Here is a 27,296-nt window from a genome sequence, read left to right on the forward strand (position 1 = left end):
TCATAAGCTTTTTGTATTTTCTTTTGCACCAACTTTCAATTATTTCCCTAATTTTCACTCTATCACTTGATTTTTGACCCTCTTTTGACCTCTTCCATGGCTTACTTATCTTATTTTTCTTGGAGACTTTGGATATAGGAGCTCCAACTTTTGTTATTATCTTCTGATTGTGTTTTCATCTTCTTTGTCACCATAGTAACTTTCAATGCTCAGAAACCTTTTCTGTTATCTGCCCATTTTCCTAGCCTATTAATTGGATTTTAACTCTTTGTTAAAGTAAGGCTCTGTTTCGGGAGGGGGTGCTCTGTCCCAAGTTTCGGGGTTTTTGTGCAGTTGTTTTCAGAGATCTTTCTAGGCGCCTGACCACAAGCCTTCTTTTCTGCCCTGGAGCTGTTAGGAGGGTCCTTTGCTGACTGGGGCTGTGGCTGTGCTGACATAGTCTGTGCTGGGACCGCATGCCAGACTCCCATCATGATGCCACAGACCCTCTCTGCTAACCTTCTAAGTCTTCCTTGTGTCTCCCAGCCAAGAGGTCCAGAAGCCACTAGCACCTCCACCTCTTCAGAGGTTCTGCCTTGTTGAAGTTGGGGAGGGGCTGGAATTGAGGCTGGGGCTGTTGTTGATCTTCCAAAACCTCTTTGGTATCTCTGGATTGAGAGATCTGGAAGCCACCAGTACTGCCACTGATTTAGGGGTCCTGTTTTGCTGACACTGGGGTCAGGGCAGGGGCTGCAGCTGGGGCTGGGGGCCAAGATTGGGCTGGCATAATTTGCACCAGAACTGCACACTGAATTGGCTGCACACTGAATTGGAATCACAGACTTTCAGTGTCACAGGCTTCTTTTGTTGACCTTCTAAGTTGCCTTCAGCTGGAAAATGTTCTACTCCATCTTTTTGGGTGTTCTGATGCTTTAAATTTTGTTTAGAGTCATTATTTAAAGGAATTTGAAATAGTTTGAGGGAAAGTCTGGGACAGTTCCTGCCTTTACTCTGCCATCTTGGTACTATCTAGTGAGCTCCATTTTCATTGGGTTATACCTTCCCTTTGTCTTCTGTTTTTTTGTTTTTGTTTTTGTTTTTGTTTTTGAAATTTCAATTTCTCTCTTAGTTGCACATTAATGACACAAATTGCTCCTGTTTCATTAAGTTTTTGCTTCTTTAGTTTCTTGTGAAGATAGTTTTTCTTTTTGAGCCACCTCCTTTTTATCTTGGTGAACAATTTATTCCTTTTCAGGAAATATCATCTCAACATGACAAGGGCAGTTCATGTAGAGATGGATTCAGCCATGTGCTTTCTGAGTATCTCTATCTATTTTAGGAAACTTGTGGATATGGATCTTCTCAATGATGAGAGAATTTACAACTAGATTCTTACATTTTGTATTATTCTCATTGACTTTTTGAACATGTATAGTGAGGACTTGGCACTCTTTGGGAGTCAATAGCCCTATGTTCAGCCTTCTCTTTAGCTTAGATACACCTGCTGACTACACCATTTTAACAACAGAAAGAAACATATTATTTCTTTAGTGTGATGTCTTTCAAATACTTGGTATCTTTAAGATATGCATAACTTTGCCAGTTTGAGCAGTTTCATAGGAAATAGACACAGATCTGAATTTCTTGATTTGTGCAGTTTTGGGGAGGTTCTTCAATCAACCAAGTTAAATGATTACTTGGGGTAGCTCATGGGAAGAAGAGAAGCAACTTTTATCTTTTGGTTTTCTTTATATCAAGAAAGTCAAGACTGATACAATTCTTATCTTCCAATGCATATCTGTTTTTTGATTATCAAAGTTAGATCTCACATTCAGAATACCAACAGGGAAATCAATATTTATAGATGCTTTTAAAACTGTGTGGTTCTTAGCATTCCCTGTCATTGTCATTGTAGAAGTGAAAAGAGGATGGATGGACATTATATTTTTTTCATGTTTCATGTTTCATATTTAGTCCATGGGTTGACATAGCCAAAAGAATTCATTGCTAGGTTGTCAGTCTACTAGGGATGACTTTTTTCTTGTATTTAATTGGGCTGGTCCTCAGAAAATATATCCAATCATCTTAACTGCTGGAACTTGACATCTTTCCAGGATGGTAGAACCCAGGCAGATCCTTTGAGATGCTGGGAAGGGAGGTCATCTTCCATGTCACAGTGAAGTATTGGGGTAGGTCTTTGAAGGGGAGAACAAAAACATTCTCATCATTCTTTTTTTGTGAATAAGAACATAAGAAAAAAAGAGCAAGACAAACATGATATAAGCTGACACTAACAAAAAAATGGAAATTTCCAATTATTGACATGCATTTAGAATTTATTTATTAATTGTTAATTCCACCTCCAAATATATTCAAATACATTTACACATGAATTTATAACATAGATATTATATATAATATGATTTAATATAATAGTATCCAATTTTTTCTTGTTTTATTTATCCTTTTGTCCTTTCTTGCATGGATGATGTGATTTTTGTTCCAGCTGTTGTTTTTAACTGAATAGTTATTATCAATATGCTTTTTGTTCACTTGATTTTTTTTCTTCTTTCCAACATTTTCTGTCTTCTCACATTTCTTTGTTTTTTACTTTATTCTGTTACATACATATACCTTATTTAGCTATTTCCTAATAGATGACTAGTTTGTTTCCAATTTTTCTTCTTACAGTACATTAAACATACAGATTATATATGTACACACGCATATATAAAACAGTTGACATTTATCAACATTATTTGTTTTTGTGCATTTATGTATATCTATCTATCTATCTATATTTTTATACACACACATATGTCTTCCAGGTGCAGCTAGATTTATTTTCCCCTATTAATTATTTTCTTGGGCTATATTTTCAGTGATGAAACCATGAAAGGAAGAAGAAAACAAGCATTTATTAAGTGTTTACTTCATACCAGGCACTGTGCACTGATGATATGGATACAAGAAAAAGCAAGGCTTTGAAGAAAACTTTCAAGTAACTTACTTTCTAGTAAGGAAAGATATACAAAAGGGAGTTGTAAAGGGTGGGATGGGGTGGGGAAGGAGGGAAACTTGAAGACAATTATTGCAGAAGCATGGTCTTGAGTAGGAACAGGGCCTGAAGGAGAATAGAGACCACTCTGGGCCCCTTAACATAATGAATTCCTTACTAAAGAGAGAAGAACATGGCTCTTATAAAGGAATATGCCAAGTTGAGAAGATTGAAGATATTATTGGATGTTGAGGATGAGGATTTCCTAGGCACTAAGGGAAATTCCTGTCAGAGGGATGATTTTGAAATTCAGAAGTCAGGAAGGTAATGATTACAAGATTAAAGTGTGTGCACATTTTGGTACCTCATTAAGTAGTCTTTCTTAAAAAGACTGGACCAATTAACAACTCCAATAGTTGTGTAATGAAGAACCTGTTTTAACACATCCATGTAATCTCTAATTGGGCTGACTTGAGCATTATCTTAATTTTGGAAACAAGATCAGATCTTCCCACTTTGGGGATGGAAGGAAAAATTGTGTAACTGCAATAAATTGCTCAGTTTAGTAGAAAAGAAAATATCCTAAGAAGACTATCTTTTAAAGGTCATCAGCTACCCAGAGAAATGGCCTTGAGGCATAGTCCTTAAGGGAAATTTTTCAATTTTTCTTACTTACACTTTGAGCAAGTTTTAGAAATTCATTGACTGAAATAAAGGATAATAATTACAGGATTAATAGTCTTGAATAACAAACACACATCCTTTTATACTTTATGGAAAGTAGTATATAAGCTAAACATTATGTATTACAGCAGTCAGTTTTGTCAGTCTCAATATGGATGTCTCTTAACATCCTTCTTGTAGAGATCATATAATCTGTTCCTAATTAATAATCATTATTAAGTATGGTACGTGCTGGTTTAGAAAGACAAAAATTAAATAGACTTTGCCTTCAAGGAGCTTTTGTTTTAGAAGTGAAAAAAATATATACATATATACAAAATATGTTGTTTTTTGTGAGTGGGAAAGATATTATCAGTTGAGATGATCAGGAAAGGCTTCAATGTAAAAGGCACTTCTTGATCTGAGTTTTGAAGAAAACTAGAGATCTCAAGAGGTGGAGGTCCAGGAGGGAGTTCATTCTAGGAACTACTGCAAAGACAGGAAATGAAATCTTTTTTGAGAGGAATGCAAAGACAGTATGATTGGGCCATTTAGTATGTGAAGAGGTCATAGATAATAATATAATATGTGATAATAATACAATATAGATGTATGATAGGAGTAATATCTTTCTGTAGTCAGCCTAAGTAAATACAAGAAGAAAGTTGTAATAAGATAATCATTCCTATTAGAAAGACCTAAAGGATCAACAGACTAGAATCTCTATATGACTCAACAATTTGATGTGGAAGCAAAAAAGAGAAAAGGAAAGGAAAAAGAAGAGAAAAATTTAAAAAAATCTACTGTTGTTTTTCTTTTTTTATTCCTCCCTCCCTTACCTCCCCCCAGCTCCTGTCCCCCAGTCTGGACCTCAGATTTCATTGCTGTAGGGAAGACCCAGTGAGGATGCTCCTTTTTAAAAATTTATTAACTTCTGCAACTTATTCTTTTAAAGAGTTGCCTTGGAAATGAGAGGTTAGGAAGCTTGCTTAAAGTCATACTGCTTCTACATATAAGAAGTGGGACTTAAACCCAGGATTTCCCAATAGCAAGATCATCAGTGAAAATAATATTGTATTTCCTTCATTCTTAGGTTGAATTAATAAAACCATAGTACCCAGAATGAAAGAGGTAAGCATTCAGATGAATGAAATTACTGACTGACAAAGTATTTATTACAGGTTTAGTAGGTACTTGAGAGCTTGATTCATCTCATGTATTCAACCTATCAAGTCAGCAAGAATTATCAAGAGATGAAGGGAAGCTTTGAGGCACCATCCCCCACCCTGTCATCAGAGTTGCTTACACTTATACTTCCTATTTTAAAAAATGAACTAAGAAAAAAGAACTCCACTGAAGAAAAGCAGATATAGAGTCTCAAAGATGAAAATAACTCCTTGAAAATTAGGATTGGGCAAGGGGAAGCCAGTGAAGCTATGAGAAACAAAGAAATAACAAAACAAATTACAAAGAATGAAAAAATAGAACAGAATGTGAAACATAAGAAAAATAAGATCTGAAGAACAGATCAAGAAAAAAAATGATTGGAACTGCCTGAAAGTTGGGACCAAAAAAAAAGAACCTTGACACAATAACAAGAAATAATCCAAGAAAATTGTCCTGGAGTGATAGAACATGAGAAAATAGAAAGAAATAGAAAGAAAGGTTCAAAAGAGAACCTTTGTGGAAAGCACATAGGAATATTATTCCCAAATTTCAAAATTCCTAGATCAAAGAAAAAAATTTGCAAGAAACAAGAAAAAAGCAATTCAAAATATCCTGAACCTACAATTAGAATTGTACAGGACTTATCATCAGCCACAACAAAAGACTACATTTCTGGGAATCATAGCTACAAGCAATCAATAGAACTAGACCAGTGGCCAAAAAATCATCTCCAGCAAAATTATCTATAATATTGAATGAGGAAAAAAAGAACATTCAATGAACTTGCAGAGTTTCAGGACTTTCTATCAACCAAACCAGAACTTAATAGAAAGTTTGATGTATAAGAGCCAATATCAAAGATCAGTTTCAAGGAACTCAACATGAACAAATTGTTTATGTTTTTTAAACAGGTAATATATACCATATGTTTAAGATTGACATCAACATAGGGTAACTCAAAAGAAAGATTAGGGCAGAGTTAAGGTAAAAATAGTAATATTATACAAATGAGGTGCAGAGGAAGGGAGGAGAGATCAGTTCTGAAAACCTACTCACACTGGGAATGGGTTAAATAGGCAACACTATACACACACACACACACACACACACACACACACACACACACACACACACACCATGAAGAGTATATAGCACCTTCCAAAATCTATAAAGAAATAAGATAGGAGGGATGGACATATGGGGAAGCAAAGGAAAAAAAAGATGAGGGAGGGATCCATGGGTAGGAGATTAAGTAATAGCAAGGCAAGTTAAGGAGCAGATTTAAAGTAGAAAAGTTATCAGGGATAGGAAAGATATGTGTTTGTGTAGGTGGAGTGCGATGGGATGTGTGTGTATGTATATGTATAAATCTATATTTGTATACATACATATATACTTTCTTAACTATAGCCTGCTTAGTGAGGAAGATAAAAGGGGGTAAAGTAAAAAAAAAAAAAAAAAAGGTGTTTGGCTGAGAACAAAAGAACAATTTACAAAGAAGTAAAGAAAAGATGGATACTCATGAATATTTTTTTTCTGCTAACATATATACTTTCTTGAACTGGTTATTTGTTGTTAGATATTTTGAATCCTTCCTGATGTTCTTCTAGGCACATGACAATGTTCTCTCTCTCTCTTTTTTTTTTTTGCTTTATTTTGTTTGGTTTTCCTTTTCTGTTTTTGTTTTTCTTATTGTTTAAAAAAAAGAGTCAAATCTATTACAGTTGATCATCACATAATCTTGTTGTTACCAAGTATGATATTTTCTCGGTTCTGCTCACTTCACTTAGCATCAGTTCATGTCTTTCCAAGCCTTTCTGAAACCAGTCTGCTCATCATTTCTTATAGAACAATAATATTCCATTACATTCATTTGTCATAACTTATTCATACATTCCCCAATTGATGAATATCCACTTAATTTCTAGTTCCTTGCCACTACAAAACGTGCCTCTATTCTTATGGATTTCACAGTTCAATGTATCTGAGGCAGAGTATGCGGTGCAGGGAGGGAGGGAGGAGAGGAGGGATGGGACAAGATACAAACAATTATGTTCAGATTCAGTCATTTTTTTCAGTAATTTCTAATTTTTTGTGATCACATTTGGAGTTTTCTTGGCAAAGATAACTGCAATGGTCTGCTATTTCCTTTTTCAGCTCATTTTACAGGTGAAGAAACTGAGGCAAACAGGGTTAATTGATTTGCTCAAGATCATACAACTATTAAGTGTCTGAAACTGGTTTGAACTCAGGAAGATGAGTCTTTCTAACTCCAGGCTTAATACTTTATCCACTGAGCCAACTAGCTGTCCAAACAATTGTGTATCAACAGTTTATGTGCAAGACTAATTGGAAATTATTTTAAAGAGCAGGCACTGAGATTAAGGATGATTATAGAACTCTTCTCACAAGCATCAATAAAGTCATGGATAAGTAAATATAGAAATCTGATTCTGTGCACAGGAGAACAGTTATGCAGAAAGAATTGTCAGATACGAAGTATTTAACTATAAAGTATAGTTAAAAGGTTAAATCCCAGGCCACTAGAAATTCAGGAACTACAGTAGCAAATCTTTTTAATATAGATTAAATTAATGATTGGAGTTTTCAAATGGGACTAGAATATGATTAATTTTTTCATTGTTCTGTATTGGCTTGATGCTAGTATATGCTGATTGACCTTTGACAATTCACTTTATTGGGGCATAAGTCAGCTTCAGGGTTCTGGAAGGCAGATTTGTTTTAGTGTTTTAAGACAGAAATGTATTTGCATATTAAAAACTGTATAACTTTGGAGTTAATATAGTACCATACCTAAATGATTATGTTTTGTGTTAAAAACTTCATTTGCATATAAAAAATAGAGTACTTTGAAACCAAGAATTAAAGAAATATCAATTAATCAATATTTATTAAGTGCTTACTATAGGCTAGGTTCTGTTGTGGATTGAAATAACTGAGAAAACGAATGGTTTGAACTTCCAAGCATATGAATTTATTAACCAATATATTCCAACAGCATAACAAATTGGGACTAGCCTTCTTCAGCTTGACAACAAACCTTGAAACACAAGAGGAGGTTTCTATTCATTGAAAACAATTAGCATAATAAATAAATAAAACAAATCAGGATACAAGATTAAGTAATCTGGTTTCTTTTTTTTCCCCTTTTTATTTATCTATTTAAAATTTTAAGGATATAAATGTGCATTCATTCTAAAAAATATATTTCCCTATGAGTCATGCTGTGAGAGAAAAATCAGGACAAGAGGAAAAAAACCATGAGAAGAAAAATAGAAGGAAACAAAGTTAAAATAGTATGTGTTGATCCACATTTAGCCTCTGTAGCACTCTCTGGATGTGGATGGCATTTTCTACCCAAAGTTTATTGGAATTGCCTTGGATCACTGAATTGCTGAGAAAAACCAAGTTTATCATAGTTTATTATCACACTATTTTGTTGTTGCTCTGTACAATGTTTTTGTATAATATATATTTTATATTATATATAGCATATATTTTGCATAATATATATACACACAAAAATATTAAGCAGAACTAGAATATATACATATTCTGTATGTATTCTATATATATTCTATATCATTCATCAGTTTGTAAAAGTCTTTCTATTTTTCTCTAAAAAATGTACCTTTTATTATTTCTTATAGTGCAATGGTATTACATTACATTCATATACCATAATTTATTTAAATACTTCTCAACTAATTAGTCTCCATAATTTCTAGTTTTTAGCCACTACAGAAAGATTTGTTATAAATATTTTTGTACAACTAGTTACTTTTCTTCTTTTTTTGATATCATTGGTCAAAGCAGGTCAAACAGTGGTATCACAGGATCAGAGTTTCATAGGTGAGTGAATTGGATGGAATAATTCAACTTGGTGTTATTTTGTAACCCAAATTCCCATACCAATGGACTTCTTAAAATTAAAGCCTAGGACAATACAATTATTTAATTTTAAAGGCTTTAAGATATAGGTCTACTTAAGGATAAGATCTTAGACCAGAGTCATTTAATTTGAAGTACTCATCAGCTCCCAGAAAAAGACAATGGGAAAGTCTTAAACAAAAATACAGTAAACTTTAATCTACCATTAAAATTTTTTAACATTTATAAAAAAATTTTCTTTCAAGAAATACAATCAGGAAATGTTATGTGAAAGTACCCACATGTAGACTCTGGAAAGTCTTTATCCCAACTATGGATGTGTCTAACATAAAACAGTTGGCCATATGTGACATGGAAAGTCCTATTCCATGTCTCCAAAGGGAGGTTTCAGTTTCTACCTTTGTCTCTTCTTTTTGTGAAATGATGGCAAGCCCAGGCTGCATCACTAGTAACCCCAAGATGGCAAGGTAGAATCCAGATACTTATCAATTATTCTTTTGCTATCTTCTTGCCATAAGAGATACTGGCATAGAATTTGATCACACTTTAAATTTTGTAATCTAGGGAATGATTCTTTATCTTTTGAAGGATTAGAACAAAAGGTACTTTTCTTTCTTTCTTTCTTTCTTTCTTTCTTTGTTTCTTTGTTTCTTTCTTTCTTTCTTTCTTTCTTTCTTTCTTTCTTTCTTTCTTTCTTTCTTTCTTTCTTTCTTTCTTTCTTTCTTTCTTTCTTTCTTTCTTTCTTTCTTTCTTTCTTTCTTTCTTTCTTTTCTTTCTTTCTTTCTTTCTTTCTTTCTTTCTTTTCTTTCTTTCTATTGATGGAACCCATGCCAGGGTAATTTTTTACAGCATTATCCCTTGCACTCACTTCTGTTCCGATTTTTCCCCTTCCTTCCTCCACCCCCTCCCCCAGATTGCAAGCAGTCCTATACAAGTAAGTCCTTATGGTTTATCCTAGATACAGTATATGTGTGCAGAACGGAACAGTTCTCTTGTTGCACAGGGAAAATTGGATTCAGAAGATATAAATAACCTGGAAAGAAAAACAAAAATGCAAGCTGTTTATATTCATTTCCCAGTGTTCTTTCTTTGGGTGTAGCTGTTTCTGTCCATCCTTGCTCAATTGAAACTGAGTTAGCTCTCTTTATCGAAGAGATCCCCTTCCATCAGAATACATCCTCAAACAATATTGTTGTTGAGGTACATAATGATCTCCTGGTTCTGCTCATTTCACTTAGCATCAATTCATGTAAGTCTCACCAGTCCTCTCTGTTAAAAGCCTCACCCCCATCAAGAATAGCTCTTCTTTTTTTTCATTCATTCATTCATTCATTTATTCACTTATTTATTTATTTATTTATTTATTTATTTAATGATTTCTTTATAATGACAACATTATTCCTTGCACTCGTTTCTTTTCCGATTTTTTCCCCCTCCCTCCCTCCACCCCCTCCCCTAGATGGCAAGCAGTCCTTTATATATTGGATATGTTGCAGTATATCCTAGATACAATATGTTTGCAGAACCGAACAGTTCTCTTGTTGCACAGGGAGAATTGGATTCAGAAGGTATAAATAACCCGGGAAGAAAAACAAAAATGCAGATAGTTTACATTCGTTTCCCAGTGTTCTTTCTTTGGGTGTAGCTGCTTTTGTCCGTCATTTATCAATTGAAACTCAGGTCTCTTTGTCAAAGAAATCCACTTCCATCAAAATATGTCCTCATACAATATCGTTGTCAAAGTGTATAATGATCTCCTGGTTCTGCTCATTTCACTTAGCATCAGTTCATGTAAGTCTCGCCAGTCCTCTCTGTATTCATCCTGCTGGTCATTTCTTACAGAACAATAATATTCCATGACATTCATATACCACAATTTACCCAGCCATTCTCCAATTGATGGGCATCCACTCATTTTCCAGTTTCTAGCCACTACAAACAGGGCGGCTACAAACATTTTGGCACATACAGGTCCCTTTCCCTTCTTTAGTATTTCTTTGGGGTATAAGCCCAGTAGAAACACTGCTGGATCAAAGGGTATGCACAATTTGATAATTTTTTGGGCATAATTCCAGATTGCTCTCCAGAATGGTTGGATTCGTTCACAACTCCACCAACAATGCATTAGTGTCCCCATTTTCCCGCATCCCCTCCAACATTCATCATTATTTTTTCCTGTCATCTTAGCCAATCTGACAGGTGTGTAGTGGTATCTCAGAGTTTTCTTAATTTGCATTTCTCTGATCAATAATGATTTGGAACACTCTTTCATATGAGTGGTAATAGTTTCAATTTCATCCTCTGAAAATTGTCTGTTCATATCCTTTGACCATTTATTAATTGGAGAATGGCTTGATTTCTTATAAATTTGAGTCAGTTCACTATATATTTTAGAAATGAGGCCTTTATCAGAACCTTTAACTGTGAAGATGTTTTCCCAGTTTGTTGCTTCCCTTCTAATCTTGTTTGCATTAGTTTTGTTTGTACAAAGGCTTTTTAATTTGATGTAATCAAAATTTTCTATTTTGTGATCAGTAATGGCCTCTAGTTCGTCTTTGGTCACAAATTTCTTTCTTCTCCACAAGTCTGAGAGATAAACTATTCTATGTTCTCTAATTTATTTATAATCTCGTTCTTTATGCCTAGGTCATGGACCCATTTTGATCTTATCTTGGTATATGGTGTTAAGTGTAGGTGCATGCCTAATTTCTGCCATACTAATTTCCAATTATCCCAGCAGTTTTTAATCAAATAATGAATTCTTTTCCCAGAAGTTAGGGGCTTTGGTTTGTCAAACACTAGATTGCTATAGTTGACTATTCTGTCTTGTGAACCTAGCCTTTTCCACTGATCCAATAATCTATTTCTTAGCCAATACCAAATGGTTTTGGTGACTGCTGCTTTATAATATAATTTTAGATCAGGTACAGCTAGGCCACTTTCATTTGATTTTTTTTTTCATTAATTCCCTTGAGATTCTCGACTTTTATTGTTCCATATGAATTTTGTTATTTTTTCTAGATCATTAAAATATTTTCTTGGAAGTCTGATTGGTATAGCACTAAATAAATAGATTAGTTTAGGGAGTATTGTCATCTTTATTATGTTCGCTCGGCCGATCCAAGAGCACTTAATATTATTCCAATTATTTAAGTCTGACTTTATTTGTGTGGAGACTTTTTTATAATTTTGCTCATATAATTCCTGACTTTCCTTTGGTAGATAGATTCCCAAATATTTTATGGTATCAACAGTTATTCTGAATGGAATTTCTCTTTGTATCTCTTGCTGTTGAGTTTTGTTGGAGATGTATAAAAATGCTGAGGATTTATGGGGATTTATTTTGTAGCCAGCTACTTTGCTAAAATTATGAATTATTTCTAATAGCTTTTTAGTAGAATCTCTGGGGTTCTCTAGGTATACCCTCATATCATCCGCAAAGAGTGATAGTTTGGTTTCTTCATTGCCTACTCTAATTCCTTTAATATCTTTCTCGACTCTTATTGCCGAGGCTAGTGTTTCTAATACGATATTAAATAACAATGGTGATAGTGGGCAACCTTGCTTCACTCCAGATCTTACTGGGAAAAGTTCCAGTTTTTCTCCATTGCATATGATGCTTACTGATGGTTTTAAATATATACTCCTGACTATTTTAAGGAAAAGTCCATTTATTCCTATGCTCTCAAGTGTTTTTATTAGGAATGGATGTTGGATTTTATCAAATGCTTTTTCTGCATCTATTGAGATGATCATGTGGTTTTTGTTTGTTTGGTTATTGATATAGTCAATTATGCTAATAGTTTTCCTAATATTGAACCAGCCCTGCATTCCTGGTATAAATCCTACTTGGTCATAGTGTATTATCCTGGGGATGATTTTCTATAATCTTTTTGCTAATATTTAATTTAAGATTTTAGCATCAATATTCATTAGGGAGATTGGTCTATAATTTTCTTTCTCTGTTTTCAGCCTACCTGGTTTAGGTATCAGTACCATATCTGTGTCATAAAAGGAGTTTGGTAGGACTCCTTCGATCCCTATTTTTTCAAATAGTTTATATAACATTGGAGTTAATTGTTCTTTAAATGTTTGGTAGAATTCACATGTAAATCCATCTGGTCCTGGGGATTTTTTCTTAGGGAGTTGATTGATAGTTTGTTCTATTTCTTTTTCTGAGATGGGACTGTTTAGGATATTTACTTCTTCCTCTGTTAGTTTGGGCAAGCTGTATTTTTGGAGGTATTTTTCTATTTCATTTAAGTTGTCGAATTTATTGGCATAAAGTTGGGCAAAGTAACTCCTAATTATTGCTCTAATTTCCTCTTCGTTAGTGGTGAGTTTTCCCTTTTCATTTTTAAGACTAACAATTTGGTTTTCCTCTTTCCTTTTTTAAATCAGATTTACTAAGGGTTTGTCTATTTTGTTGGTTTTTTCATAGAACCAACTCTTAGTTTTATTAATCATTTCAATAGTTTTTTTTACTTTCAATTTTATTGATCTCTCTCCTTTTATTTTTAGAATTTCAAGTTTAGTGTTTGACTGGGGGTTTTTAATTTGTTCCTTTTCTAGCATTTTTAGTTGCAAACCCAATTCATTGATCTTCTCTTTCTCTATTTTATACAAATAGGCCTCTAGAGATATGAAATTTCCCCTTATTACCGCTTTGGCTGCATCCCATACATTTTGGTATGATGTCTCATTATTATCGTTTTCTTGGGTGAAGTTATTAATTATGTCTATGATTTGCTTTTTCACCCAATCATTCTTTAGCATGAGATTATTTAGTTTCCAATTATTTTTTGATCTACTTCCCCCTGGTTTTTTGTTGAATGTAATTTTCATTGCATCGTGGTCTGAAAAGGATGTATTTACTATTTCTGCCTTATTGCATTTGAGTTTGAGGTTTTTATGTCCTAATATATGGTCAATTTTTGTATAGGTTCCATGAACTGCTGAAAAGAAAGTGTATTCCTTTCTGTCTCCATTACATTTTCTCCAGAGATCTATCATATCTAACTTTTCTAGTATTCTGTTTACCTCTTTGACTTCTTTCTTATTTATTTTGTGGTTTGATTTATCTAATTCTGAGAGTGCAAGGTTAAGATCTCCCACTATTATAGTTTTACTGTCTATTTCTTCTTGCAGCTCTCTTAGTTTCTCTTTTAAGAATTTAGATGCTACCCCACTTGGTGCATATATGTTTAATATAGATAGTGCTTCATTATCCATGCTGCCCTTTAGCAAGATATAGTGCCCTTCCTTATCTCTTTTAATTAGATCAATTTTTGTTTTAGCTTGATCTGAGATCAGGATGGCTACCCCTGCTTTTTTGACTTCACCTGAAGCATAGTAGATTTTGCTCCAACCTTTTACCTTTAACCTGCATGTATCTCCCCACTTCAGGTGTGTTTCCTGTAAACAACATATTGTAGGATTCTGGCTTTTAATCCATTCTGCTAACCGCTTCCTCTTTATGGGGGAGTTTACCCCGTTCACATTTATGGTTAGAATGACCAAATCTGTATCACTTGCCATCTTGTTAACCCCGGTTTATGCTTTTCTCCCTTCTTTCCCCTTTCCGCCCCTTCCCAGTATTAAGCTTGTGAGCACCCCTTGCTTCTCACAGCCCTCCCTTTTTAGTGTCCCTCCCCCCGCCTTAGATTTCCTCCCCCTCTCTTACCCCTTTCCCTCCCAGTTCCCGTATTCCCTTCCGCTTAGCTTATTCCTTCCCTTTTCACTTTTCCCTTCTCACTTTTCAATGAGGTGGGAGAAGTGTCACCATAGATTGAATATGTCTTAAGATTTTTCACTTAAAGCCAATTCTGAAGGCAGTAAAATACCCACTATTATTCATCCCCCTCCCTTCTTTCTCTCAGATATAATAGGTTTCCTATGCCTCTTCATGAGATGTACTACCCCCAGTTTCCCCTTTTTCTGGTACAATGTCCTTTCCACATCAATTTCTAGAACAAGGTATACAATGTATTCTTTATACATCTATATAATCAAAATATAGTTCCCAAGATTAATCTTTACCTTTTTAGATTTCTCTTGAGTTCTATATTTGTAGATCAAACTTTTTGTTAAGTTCTGGTTTTTTCATCAGAAATAGAGGAAATTCACTTACTTCGTTGAATGTCCATCTTCTTCCCTGGACAAAGATGCTCATTCTCGCTGGGTAAGTTATTTTTGGTTGCATACCAAGTTCCTTAGCCTTTCGGAATATCATATTCCAAGCCCTTCGATCTTTAAATGTGGATGCTGCCAGATCCTGGGTGATCCTTATTGTGGCTCCTTGATACTTGAATTGGGTTTTTCTAGCCGCTTGCATTATTTTTTCCTTCATCTGAGGGTTCTGGCATTTGGCCACTATATTCCTTGGTGTTTTGATTTTAGGATCCCTTTCAGTGGGTGATCGATGAATCCTTTCAATGTTTATTTTTTCCTCTGTTCCTATGACTTCTGGGCAGTTCTCTTTGATAATTTCCTGGAAAATAGTGTCCAGGCTCTTTTTTTCATCATGTTTTTCTGGAAGTCCGATGATTCTCAGGTTGCCTCTCCTGGATCTGTTTTCCAGGTCTGTTGTCTTCCCCAGAAGGTATTTCACATCCTTTTCCATTGTTTGATTTTTTTGGATTTGCTTGACTGATTCTTCTTGTCTCCTTGAGTCATTCAATTCCATTTGTTCAATTCTGATTTTCAGTGAAGTATTTTCTTCACTCACTTTTTTAAGATCTTTTTCTAATTGTCCAATTGAATTCTTTTGTTCTGTGGAATTTTTTTCCATTTTGCCAATTTTGTTTTTTAGAGAGCTGTTTTCTGTTTCCAGTTCACTAATCCTATTTTTCAAGGATTTTACTTCTTTATCCACTCTCTCTTTAACTGACTTCTCCAGGCTCTTTTCCCAAGCTTCCCTCTCCTTTTCTCATTTTTCTTCTAGCTCCCTTGTGAGAGCCTTTTTAATCACTTCTATGAGGTCCATCTGTGCTGAGGAACAGACGATCTCCTCCTTTGGGGATTCACCTGGGGACTGCCTGTTTTTAGTCTCCTCAGGATTTAGAGTCTGCTCTCTATCTGTGTAGAAGCTGTCAAGGGTTAAGGTCCTCTTCAGCTTCTTGCTCATTCTGTCTATTAATCAAAGACAAACTACCAAAGAAAAACAGAAAAAACTGGAGTCTTTCTTTGGGGGAGGGGCTGGGTATGTTACCGAGCTTCCTCTCCAGACTGCAGGGGGCAGCAGTGAGGCACTAGCAGGACTGTGCTGCGCCTGCGCTCTGAGATCCCAGAGCGTGCTGAGTCACTGAGGGGGGGGAAGGGGGGGGGCGGCCAGGTCCCGAGAGACTCCAGCTGTTTGGGGTTGTATTCTTCAGCCCCGGTGTTTTTAGCTTCTCTGCTGGGCTGCTGACTTGCTGCTGGAGCAAAGTATCCAAACCTGTAGCGAAGCTCTCCCAGCAGAGACGGCTGCGATCACTCCCCACTCCCTCTCCAGTCTGCTCCCGTGCTCTCACTGCCGCTGCCCGCCGCCTGCGCCCGATCTAACACCGCCCCAGCCCTCCAGTAAAGACAGACCTTTCTTGGCGGATCTCAAGGATGGCTTCTCTTGGTAACTATATGTGGGTTTTTTTCAGTCAAGCATTGATTCAGAGGCTTGTAATGAAGTGGATAGTGAGAGAAAGCGCGGAGCTTATGCGGCTGTGAGCCTCCTCTCCGCCATCTTAACCGGAAGTCAAGAACAGCTTTTCTTTCCAACTTTATTGCATTTGGTCTGGAATTTGGAAGCTCTGAATTCAAATGTACCTTCCAAGACATCCTGTGTGATCTGGATAATTCACTTAATTTGTTTCTTTCAGTTTCTTCAACTTTAAAATGGAGATAATAACAGGACCCACTTTGGAGAGCTGTTGTGAGAAACAAATTAGATAGAATTTGTAAAATGCTTAGCACAGAACTTAATAAGTGTTTGATACCTGTGTGCAATAAATGATCTTTCTTTCCACCACCCACCCAAATTATAATGTATTCCTCCATGTACACCATTCATGTCTATTAAAATTCCTCTTATCCCCTTGGATTCTTTCCTCTCCCCTCATTTTTAATTAGTTACCAAATTTTGCTGAGTTGACTCTTCCCCCTCAAGGGCTTGTGTGTGTGTGTGTGTGTGTGTGTGTTCATCTCCTATTTCCTAGTTATTATTCTAGTAGAAGCTCTCATAGCTACAACCTAGAATATTTTAATCACTTTCTAGCAAGTCTTCCTAGTTTTATTCCCTCCAAACTGCCCTACATAATCTCTAAGACATCTTCAGTATGCATTACTCTGCTTATCCTCATTCAGGGTCACCTGCAATTTGGATATTCAATGCTCTCTACAACCTCATTCTAACTTCTGGATTCTGTCTTATAATTCCTTCCTTGATTGACTTGATACTTCAGTCATACTGGAGCATTCTCTGTTTCTTTCTGTTTCATACTTTTTCAATTCTATGTTTTTGCTTATGCCCTTTTCAGTGTCTGGAATACCCTCCTATTCCCATCCTGCACACATCTTTAAACCTTCTCATTCATTAAAACCATCTCCTTTAGGAAGCCTACCTTCACTTCCTTGTTGAGTTCCCCTACTCACCAAAGGGAACTATAACTGGGTTCCTTACCATCCTCCAGGTACTTGGGACATCTCCGAAGCAGCTCCCTCCAGCTGCTTTCTTTACTCACAAAATACCCGACATGCCAGAAGTTACTAATTACAGCAAGCGTTTATTAAGCACTCTACATTTTTTCTAATGGCGTCGCCGCCACTTCTCACAGTTACATTCCTTTTTATATACCATCTCATTACATCATCTCATACCCAGCTTTCTTTGTCTTTACGGAGTCACGGTACAAAATCATTAATCTTGGAATAAACAACCTTTCACTACTGCCTTCCTGTTTTCCTCCTCTGCACACCTTCTTCCCCCTCAGGTTATTTCCTGCTTTGCAGTTCCTTTTGCCACGTATACCTAAAATCATCTAACACTTCCTCAGTCAGTGATGGCCTCTATCCCCCTCAGACTTCATTTTTTGTTTACAAATCTTGTATTACATTTATTTGTATCATCTCCCTTCTATTAAGTCCAAATGTAATTTTAAATTTTTTTTCTAGAGGATGGTCCTGTTCACTTTTTCACATTTTCCCATGTAGCACACTTATTTATGTTCACATCATCTTCCCCTTTTCTATTTAACAGACAGCTTCTTAAGGGTACAGACAATGTTGTTTTTCATCTGTGTATCCCAGATACTGACTATAGGAATAAAGCCATCAATAACTGTTGAACAGAAGTGACCAAAAAATTTTGAACTCTTCTAATAGATTGCACTAATCCATAGGAATTAATTAAAATAATAAAAATTTATAAGCAATACACATGGAATTAATGTAAAATAAATCATTTTAATATATTTTGAAAAGTTATGAGGGCTGGCAAAACTCTAGTCAATATCAGTACCATACTGTCAGATCTTTATTTTAATAATTAATAAATTAAGTGTTTGATAGAGGAGGAGAGGGGATATACTTTATAATGAGAGCAGTTTGAGTATTTGTCATAAGAGTCTCCATGTCAAAATAATTTGTATTAATACATTTTTATTATTTTTTTTACTAATACATTTTTTAAAAACTACATTATAAAAATGTTTAAGCAGCTCCTTCTTAAGAAGCAGCCAAGTCCCAGGCTAATGTGAAATTAGGTGATGTTCAATGTCATATATTGATATGTGATGGCTGATTTTTCAATTTTAACAAATCTTTATGAGCTACTATGCTCTGTATGTACACTCTGTACTTGGCACTGGGGGGAGTTACTGACCAAGCTGAATTCCTTCCTTTAGGGTAACAGGGGAATGTAGCAAGTGCACAAGTAACTATAATATAAAATAAAACATAAGTGAAAGTAGAAACGGCTATGTGAGCTAAGAGCAGAGAAAATAAAAACTGATAAAGTGAAGGGGGAAAGAGAGTAGCTTTGTTTAGTTAGGAAGTTAGGAGAATAGGTAGAATAAACAGCATAACTTGGATTATGAGTTTTTGTTTTTGTTTTTGTTTTTGGTCTAGATCTGTGATTTCATTGATTTACTGAACTAAAAAGTCAGGAAACTAACTTATCTTATGCAGATAATTTTGTATTTTGTAACTCTTAGTTGCCTAGGGCACTACGATGTTAAATGTATTAGGTTGGGGAACTGGGAGGGTGTTTTACAGTCAAATTGTGTCAGAAGTCCTGGCAACAGTTGAACTCACTTGGACTTGAATCCAGTCTTTGTATTCAAGAAAACTATCTGCTACTGCCATCCAGTGCTCGATTTGCCTTTTTATTTTCACATAAGGTGAAAAATGTAGAGTGATTCCAAGTTGTAAAATACTTAGATTACCAGGATAAAGAACCTGAAATGGTCCCTAGTAGTCCTCAGGGAAACATGGAAGGCTATGAACAATAAAGTGATGAATTCTGCCAATTCTGCTGTCTGATCAGGATTAGGGGAGGGATAAAGGGGAAACTCTTGAAAAAAATGTGCATTTTAGTTGTATTTTGTAGGAGGGATAGTCACAGCACAAGTTTGGAGAAAGAAAGTATGGGCATAGGGAACAATGTGAGTCAAGCTGAAGAAGAAAAGAAATCGATAGGTGAGCCTGAGTGTATAGCCTGGTTTAGCTGGAGCTTAGGGCCCCTGGAGAAGGCTTGAAAAGGAGGGTTATAGAGGGTTTTGAAAACCAGACAAAGGAGTTTAACCAGACATTAATTAGTGGATAATGGGGGACACTAGATCATAAGAGTGAAAGCTCGGCAGGAAGAAGATCCTGGCAGTATGTAGGATCATTATGGTGTGCCTAATACTTGAAGCTTGCGTGTGCTCAGAAGCACCTGAGTGGTACAGAGGGATGAAGCACTGTATCTGGAATCAGATAAGAATTAAGTTTGAATCCTTACTATTTGACCCTGAACAAGTAACTTCATCTCTCTGCCTCAGTTTACTCATATGTAAAATGGGGACAATAATAGCACTTCCCCTCACAGGGTTGTGGAAGTATCAAATAAGATAATATATCTAAAGGGCTTTCTTTTCAAAGTATCATGCAATTGTTAGTTATTCATCTTTTTATTTAGATGCTTTGTTATACTATATATAATAGGTCACCCCAGTCTCTTAACAGTGATGTTATTTACATGGGAGTTTTGGTAGGGGTTACCAGATAAAAGCTTTGCCTCCTTTTGAAATCTAATTGGGAGAAATAGCAAGCATACTAAGCACATTAGCATCCTGGCTTTCTATTGTGCTTTACATTTTACAAAACTAGTTTTATGCAGCTACTTTAGGAGGTAAGTGGTGTGGATATTTTTACAGATGAGAGAACAAAAGCCCAGAAAGATTATAGAGCTGGAAGGGATTTAAGAGAGCCATTAAATAAGGTTCAGAATGGGGGGAGGTGACTTACTTAACATTAACAAGTTAGTGACAGAGCTATGCCCCAAACCTCCATCTGTTGACTCCAGGTGCAGGACTCTAATAGAGCTATCTTAAGCAAGTCAGCCTTGGTGATGTGTTCTTTGTGTTCATGACAAAGAAATCTGAAATTCAGAGGGAGATGAACTTAGGTAGGGTTGGTTAGAGAAAGCTTCCCAGAAGAGGTGAGATTTGGGTTTGAAACATGAGCAAGAATCAGTTTTGCCTTACAGAAGTTGGGGGAGTATTTCAAGACGGAGGGGAGGGAGTGGGATAGAGAACAGAATGAACAGAAGCCTGGAGGCAGAACAGACTGTGTGTTCCTTCTAGATGAAGAATAACAGTATTGGAATGTGATCCTTATCAGTGAGTGGGCTGGGGAGGTTGAAGGAGACAGGGAGAGATACTTCAGTCAGGACCAGGGCTGAATCCAGTTCTGTACTTGGTCCTTGAAAAGTATGATTTTCACTTGCGGTCTTGTTATCCCCATATCATGGTAGTTCTTGTTGGTGAAGATGAGCTGGGCTCCAAGAAAGTTATGAAGATTCCTCTTTACATTGTTATTTAAGGGAGCTTGGAGCAGTGAAAAGAGTACTTAATTTAGATTAAGCAGGTCTGGGTTTGTAATGCCAGAGAAACTGAGGCAAGATAGAGATTAGAGAGTTTTTAATATTTTACTTGGATTTCTGAGGAGAGATTGTGCTGGGGGTATGTTGCCCCCAGGGCCGATGTTCAAAGAATCCAGCAGCTAATGCGTGCTTTCCATGAAGTTTAAATGCACGTGGCTCCAAATTACTAGGGAGTAGATTGAGGCAGGGGTGGAGTCAGAGCATTGATAGTGGGAATGGACTATAAACTGGTTCTGACGGGGCGGGGGAGGCACTGTACATTCTGATAAGTAGGGAAAGGCTGGGAGTAATGATGTCTAAGATAGAAGGTCTTTCACCTTATCTGGATCATGATGATTGGGAGGGGGGATGTTGCAACCAGGCAAAACAATTCAGGGAAATTGAGGTAGAACAATTAGGGAAACCGAGGTAAAATAATCAAGGAAACTGTGGCACAACAGATTCTAGTTCAGCTCTGCCATTTCTACCTATGTGACTATGATTAAATAACTTTACTTTTTACTGACAACGAGGGGATTGGACTAGGTGATCTTTAAGCTTCCTTCCAGCTCTACCTCTAAGATCCAGTGAATCACAGGTCAATATTTGTATAGCTGAAGAAAGTGATAGAAAAACAGTGAACTTGGGAGTCTGTGATGACCGTGTATTTAAAATCAGCTGAAGCCAGGAATTCAGGTTAAGGGAAAAATCTTCAATCTTTATTGAAGTGAAGAGGTGAGGAAGGATTGCTATAGCAATATGGGCAAACAGGAAGCCAGCTAGCAGAGGGGGATCAGAGGTGAAGGACAGTCACGATAGCAATGCGAGCAGCTGTGTCAAGACACCAGCCAACAGTCTCTCTTTCTGCTTCCTTTTCCACTCCCCTGCCTCCACCCACCAAAAACGTCATTTCCTATGCAACACATCAGGACTTGCACAAAGAGTGGGCGGGGCCATTCTTTCTCCAAGCATATTTATTAATAGAATATGGTCCAATTACTATTTAGCCTCAAGTGCTTGGGACCTCAGTGCATCAACTCAAGCCTCAGACCATTACAGGAGTCAGTAAGAGGTTGGGTTTAAATCTCCCTTTTAATAGATACACTTAACACTTGGTTTCCTCTCCCACCATTCTTCAAAGTTACCAAATTACTCTGTTCTTACCAAATCCAATTGCCTTTCTTTTTTGCTTTCTTTGATACATTTGACATAGTTTACTATTAGTTTTTATTTCAGTCTTTTAATACTCTGCACTGATACTACATTTTCCCTGCTTCTCTGGATAAAATATCTTTGATTGTTTTTGACTAAATAATCATCTTTGATGTCATTTGTTGCTTTTTCTGGCTACTCCTTCTTTTCACTTTTCATTATAGGTGTTCCTTAGGGTTTTTAGCTTCTGCACTCAGTTCTTGTAGTCACTCCTTTTTGGAGTAACTCATTCTTTCTTTTAAAAATCTAAATGTATAATATTTGATTCCCCCAATCACATGTTAAAACAATTGTTAACATTTGAATTTTTAAAAAAAAGTTTTGAATTCCAAATTCTATTTCTGAGACAGTAAACAATCAGCAGCCATGTAAAACATTTCCATATCAGTTATTTTTCACAAGAAGACTCAAAAGAAAAAAATGAAAAATAGCTTGCTTCAATCTGTGTTAAAATTCAATCAGTTCTTTCTCTGGAGGTGGATCATGTGCATTATCATTAGTCCTTTGGGATTGTCTTGGATCATTGTTTTGCTGAGAATAGCTAAGTCATTTACCATTCTTCAACATACAATATTGCTGTTACTATGTATAAAACTTTTCTGGCCCTGCTTACTTCACTTTGCATTGGTTCATATAAGTCTTTCCAGCTTTTTCTGAAATCATCCTGCTCATTATTTCTTATAACACAATAATATTCTGTCTCAATCATATATTATAGTTGGTTCTGCCATTGATCAGCATCCCCTCAGTTTCCAGTTCTTAGCCATTACAAAAAAGAGCTGCTATAAATATTTTTTAAAAATTTAAAAAACTTAAAAAAAATCTCTTTGGAATATAGATCTAACAAGGTGTTGCTGGATCTAAGGATTTGCAAAGTTTTATAGTCCTTTGGGAATAGTAACTATTTTTTAGGGAGATCATTCTTTCTGGTGACTTCACTATTTAAATTGCACAAACATTTATTAAACACCTCTAATAATGAAAATGCACATTTTTAATGCTTTATGATTTACAAAGAGCTTTCCTTGAAACTTTATTACATCTATTTTGTGAATGAGGAAATTGAGGCTCACTGACAGGCTCAAGATTACATAATGACTAAATGCTGGAAATGGAATTCAAACCTTGATTTCTGGATGCATAATCCATTATTTTTCATTTCTATATATCTTTTGTCTTTTTATCATCTGAAAGCCATGGCACATTGATTTTCCTCTGTTCTTGAATGGTTCAAAATAGAAATGAGAATTATGAGAATAAAATTTATGACATGCACAGAAAAAACAATGAGTATAATTGAATACTTAGACTCTGTAATGACAATTCTCTCCAAAGAAACAAAAGAGAAAACAATAGATTGGCAATGAAAATATGTAGAAGTGAAAGACAATCTAGTGGGAAAAGTAGAGAATCAATAACATTTAAAGAAAACATGCTCACTATACAAGGAAAATGGTTTTTGTCTTTTGTTCTTCAAGAGGAGCATGACATCAGGATGGTGACACCATTACTTGCAAGTGAATTGAATTTAAGTTTGGGAGAGCTATGTAAAGTCACCAACCTCACTGTCTCCTATGGAGATAACTGGATCCAGTGGCAAGATATAGATCAAAATGACTGAAGATGACCCCAGATGCATTGGGAAACTTTGGCCTTTTAAAATTAAGGTCTTTCTCTATTTTCATTTCAATTCAAACTGCTCCCAGCCCCTACCAAGAGTTGCCCATATAACAAGCTTCCTTCAACCCAATTCCTTGCAGAGGATTTAACATGCCATGCCAAGGAACCTCTCTCTCTCCTTGGCATAGCTGCAACCCTCTGCCCACTGAAATGACATTCTCTTTCAGTGTTACTCCCTCTTTAGCTTTCTTACCTATTTCCTTTATTACAAGACCTTATTCATCTCTCTGTTGGGATTTCTCTGCTAGAGGATTTCTCTGCTAGATCTTTAATAATAAATTTCTTTTGCCAGTTTAACTTTTTGGGTTCGTAAATTCATTTAGGAAAGACCTGCGCCAGAAGGGGGTTCCCACAACTCCCTGCCCTGTGCCAAACCTCATCATTAACACCATGTCTACAGGGTTTTTTCCCTGTGCTTATCAGACTTCATTACAACATGTTAGAATACATGAAAAAAAAAGCAGAGGAAGAGGGGGATGGAGAAGACTATGTGATGTGCTAGGGTCAAATCAAAGACTATCAATGAGGGGAAGGTAAATCTCTATGGTCTCAGAAAAAAGAAAAGCCTACAGCAGAGGGAATGAATAAGAGGGAGGACTGAAAACTTCGGGAAAGGAAGGAACCCTTCCATAAGTGATAGTAGGGGGTTTCATTAATAAATGCTCCTGGGAGTAAAGAGAAATAGTTTATGAAAGGAGATGAGAATCTTATATTGATTGTAGCCTAGGGGATTTGGTGCTGAAAAATATTCATCTTATATTAGGAAAGGTAGAGTTGGAACCCATAGGGGCAAATGATGCTTGGGGAGTGGGAGAGCATAGATACAGGGAGGAAATTTCAAAGCAAATGTGAGGGTAAAAGATAACCAGGGGAAAGTTTTGGTCAATGGTGAGCTATGTAATCAGGGACATGGTGGGACTGATCATAGGTCACATCAAGACCATGGAACTTTTTTCTCTCCAACATCTATAATAACTGACATGGTTTAGAAAGTGAAGTACAGTGGAAAAGAGGAATTTATGGAGCAAAGTCTACCAGGCTGTCAGAAACTGCCTAAAGGAGAGAGCATAGAATGGATACTTTGAGAGCTTTGAATGCATGAGGAAAAGCATAGAGCATAGAGAAAAGAGAAAGACTAAATAATTATAGGAGTCAATAAACAGAGAATGAGAGTCTATAGTACACACAAGAGATAGGATGGACTAGTTGAAGAGGAAGAGAGGATATGAGCATCTTCTTGAGAAGAGAAAAAAAAATGAGAGGGAAAAGGCTCAGGAAGAATAACATAATCAAACAAAAGCAGGAGAAAAAAGAAACCAAAAAGCAAAATCCTAAAAGGAAAGTGGTAACAAATGAGGGGATTAATCAGTAATTAGGAAAATATGCCCATGGGAACAAAGGCCATTAAAAAAAAAGATTAAGGTAAAGTAACTAAAAGAACATAGATAATATTGTATTTAGAGCAGAAGGGAGGGAGGAATAATAAAAAGTTCCAGTATTTTTTCCAGAAAAATGAAGGAAAATATAAACCTAAGTCTAATGAAATGAAATATGAATGGATTAAATAATTCAACAAAATGAAAAAGGGTAATAGACAACATAGGGGAGAGCTAAAAAAGGAACTACCAAAGTAGGGGAATGGGAGTGTGGAGGGAAACTCTTTGTCCTGCAATTCATAAGAAAATTTTATCAAACTTTTAAAGAACAATCAGTACCCACCATGTTTCTCAAAAATTGAGAAAGAAAGCACCCTATCAGAATCATTTTATGAAACAAAATATAATCTGAACATTTAAACCAGGGAAAGATAAAACACAGAAAACTATAGGCCAATATCATTAATGAATATTGACTCAATGAATATTTAAATAAAATCCTGGCAAACAGACTACAACAATTTATTCAAGAAATGGGATTCACCCCAGGGATGAAAAAATAGTTCAATTATTAGGAAAACAATCAATGTGATTAATAATATTCAAAACCAAAACATCTAAAACCATGTGATCAATTCAGTAGATGCAGAAAAAACTTTTATAAAGCACAATGCACTTTTATGGTGAAAAAAAAAACCCTCAAACCCTACAACATATAGGCATAGAGCGACTTTTAAAAATTGTTAAAAGCATTTTTTAATAACTTTTTATTGATAGAACCCATACCAGGGTAGTTTTTTACAGCATTATCCCTTGCACTTACTTCTGTTCCAATTTTTCCCCTCCCTCCCTCCACCCCCTTCCCCAGATGGCAAGCAATCCTTTACATGTTGAATAGGTTACAGTATATCCTAGATACAATATGTGTGTGCAGCACTGAACAGTTCTCTTGTTGCACAGGGAGAATTGGATTCAGAAGATATAAATAAACCCCGGGAAGAAAAACAGAAATACAAGCAGTTTATATTCATTTCCCAGTGTTTTTTCTTTGGGAAATTTCTTTTGCTTCTGTCCATCCTTGATCAATTGAAACTGAGTTAGGTCTCTTTATCGAAGAGATCCACTTCCATCAGAATACATCCTCAAACAGTATCGTTGTTGAGATATATAATGATCTCCTGGTTCTGCTCATTTCACTCAGCATCAGTTCATGTAAGTCTCGCCAGTCCTCTCTGTATTCATCCTGCTGGTCATTCCTTACAGAACAATAATATGCCATAACATTCATATACCACAATTTACCCAGCCATTCTCCAATTGATGGACATCCTTTCATTTTCCAGCTTCTAGTCACCACAAACAGGGCTGCCCCATTTTGGCACATACGGGTCCCTTTCCCTTCTTTAGTATCTCTTTGAGGTATAAGTCCAGTAGAAACACTGCTGGATCAAAGGGTATGCACAGTTTGATAACTTTTTGAGCATAGTTCCAAATTGCTCTCCAGAATGACTGGCTGTGAAGACATTCCTTTCTTTGAGGAATTGCTCAAAAGAATTGCTTCTTTGTGAAGTTTGGAGAATACTACCAGCTCTGATAAAGAAATGTGAGATTCAATTTAGTGTCTGTCTCTCTGTCTGTCTCTCTGTGTCTCTCTACTCTCTGTCTGTCTCTGTTTCTCTCTCTTTTCAGATTTAATCATTATCTCTAACATATTTTGACTAGATCTCTTTACTCAGAGCCAGTCTCTCTTTTGGACTCCATTTCCACATTATGGTTGTTGTAATTCAGCCAGTCTGATCTCTTTGTAATCCTATGGATCCATTGTATGCCAAATAGCATCCATGAGGTTTTCTTGGCAAAGATACTGGATTGTTTGCCATTCTTTTCTCCATTGGATTAAGGCAAACAGGTTAAGTGTCTTGATCAGGGTCACACAACTGAGGCCAGTTTTGAACTTAGATTCTCCTGACTCCAAGCCAAGCACTCTATCTACTGAACAATCTAATAGCCTCCTATTAGACATTTCATATTGGATGTTCTATAAACATCTAAAACAGCATAAAAGTCAATAGATATCAAGAGGGTAATTCCCAAAATAAATAGAATTTATTAATAACCCTATGAAAATGATACAACTACCTAATAATAAAAAAAAATTAAAATAAGCCCAAATTTCTACCTTGACCCATCAAATTGTCAAAAATTATATATTTTC

The 27,296-nt window shown here is 35.9% G+C and overlaps 2 protein-coding genes across 3 annotated transcripts in view; both read left to right on the top strand.

Moving 5' to 3' along the window:
- The window catches only part of LOC127550463 (defensin beta 118-like), a 66,183-nt gene that overhangs the window by 28,077 nt on the left and 10,810 nt on the right, over nucleotides 1–27,296 (top strand). The window contains exon 1 of one of the 2 annotated variants that reach the window (XM_051979447.1): nucleotides 16,086–16,325. The exons of the other annotated variant lie outside the window; for it this stretch is intronic. Within the exon in view, the coding sequence (XP_051835407.1) occupies nucleotides 16,313–16,325 (13 nt within the window). The 5' untranslated portion in view covers nucleotides 16,086–16,312. Of the gene's footprint in view, nucleotides 1–16,085; nucleotides 16,326–27,296 lie in introns of those variants that run through there. 2 annotated transcript variants of the gene reach the window in all.
- LOC127550460 (beta-defensin 126-like) overlaps nucleotides 1–27,296 on the top strand; it is a 55,180-nt gene that overhangs the window by 12,605 nt on the left and 15,279 nt on the right. The gene's annotated exons all lie outside the window — the stretch shown is intronic.

Source organism: Antechinus flavipes, chromosome 2, assembly GCF_016432865.1.
Source record: "Antechinus flavipes isolate AdamAnt ecotype Samford, QLD, Australia chromosome 2, AdamAnt_v2, whole genome shotgun sequence".
Classification (NCBI taxonomy): domain Eukaryota; kingdom Metazoa; phylum Chordata; class Mammalia; order Dasyuromorphia; family Dasyuridae; genus Antechinus; species Antechinus flavipes.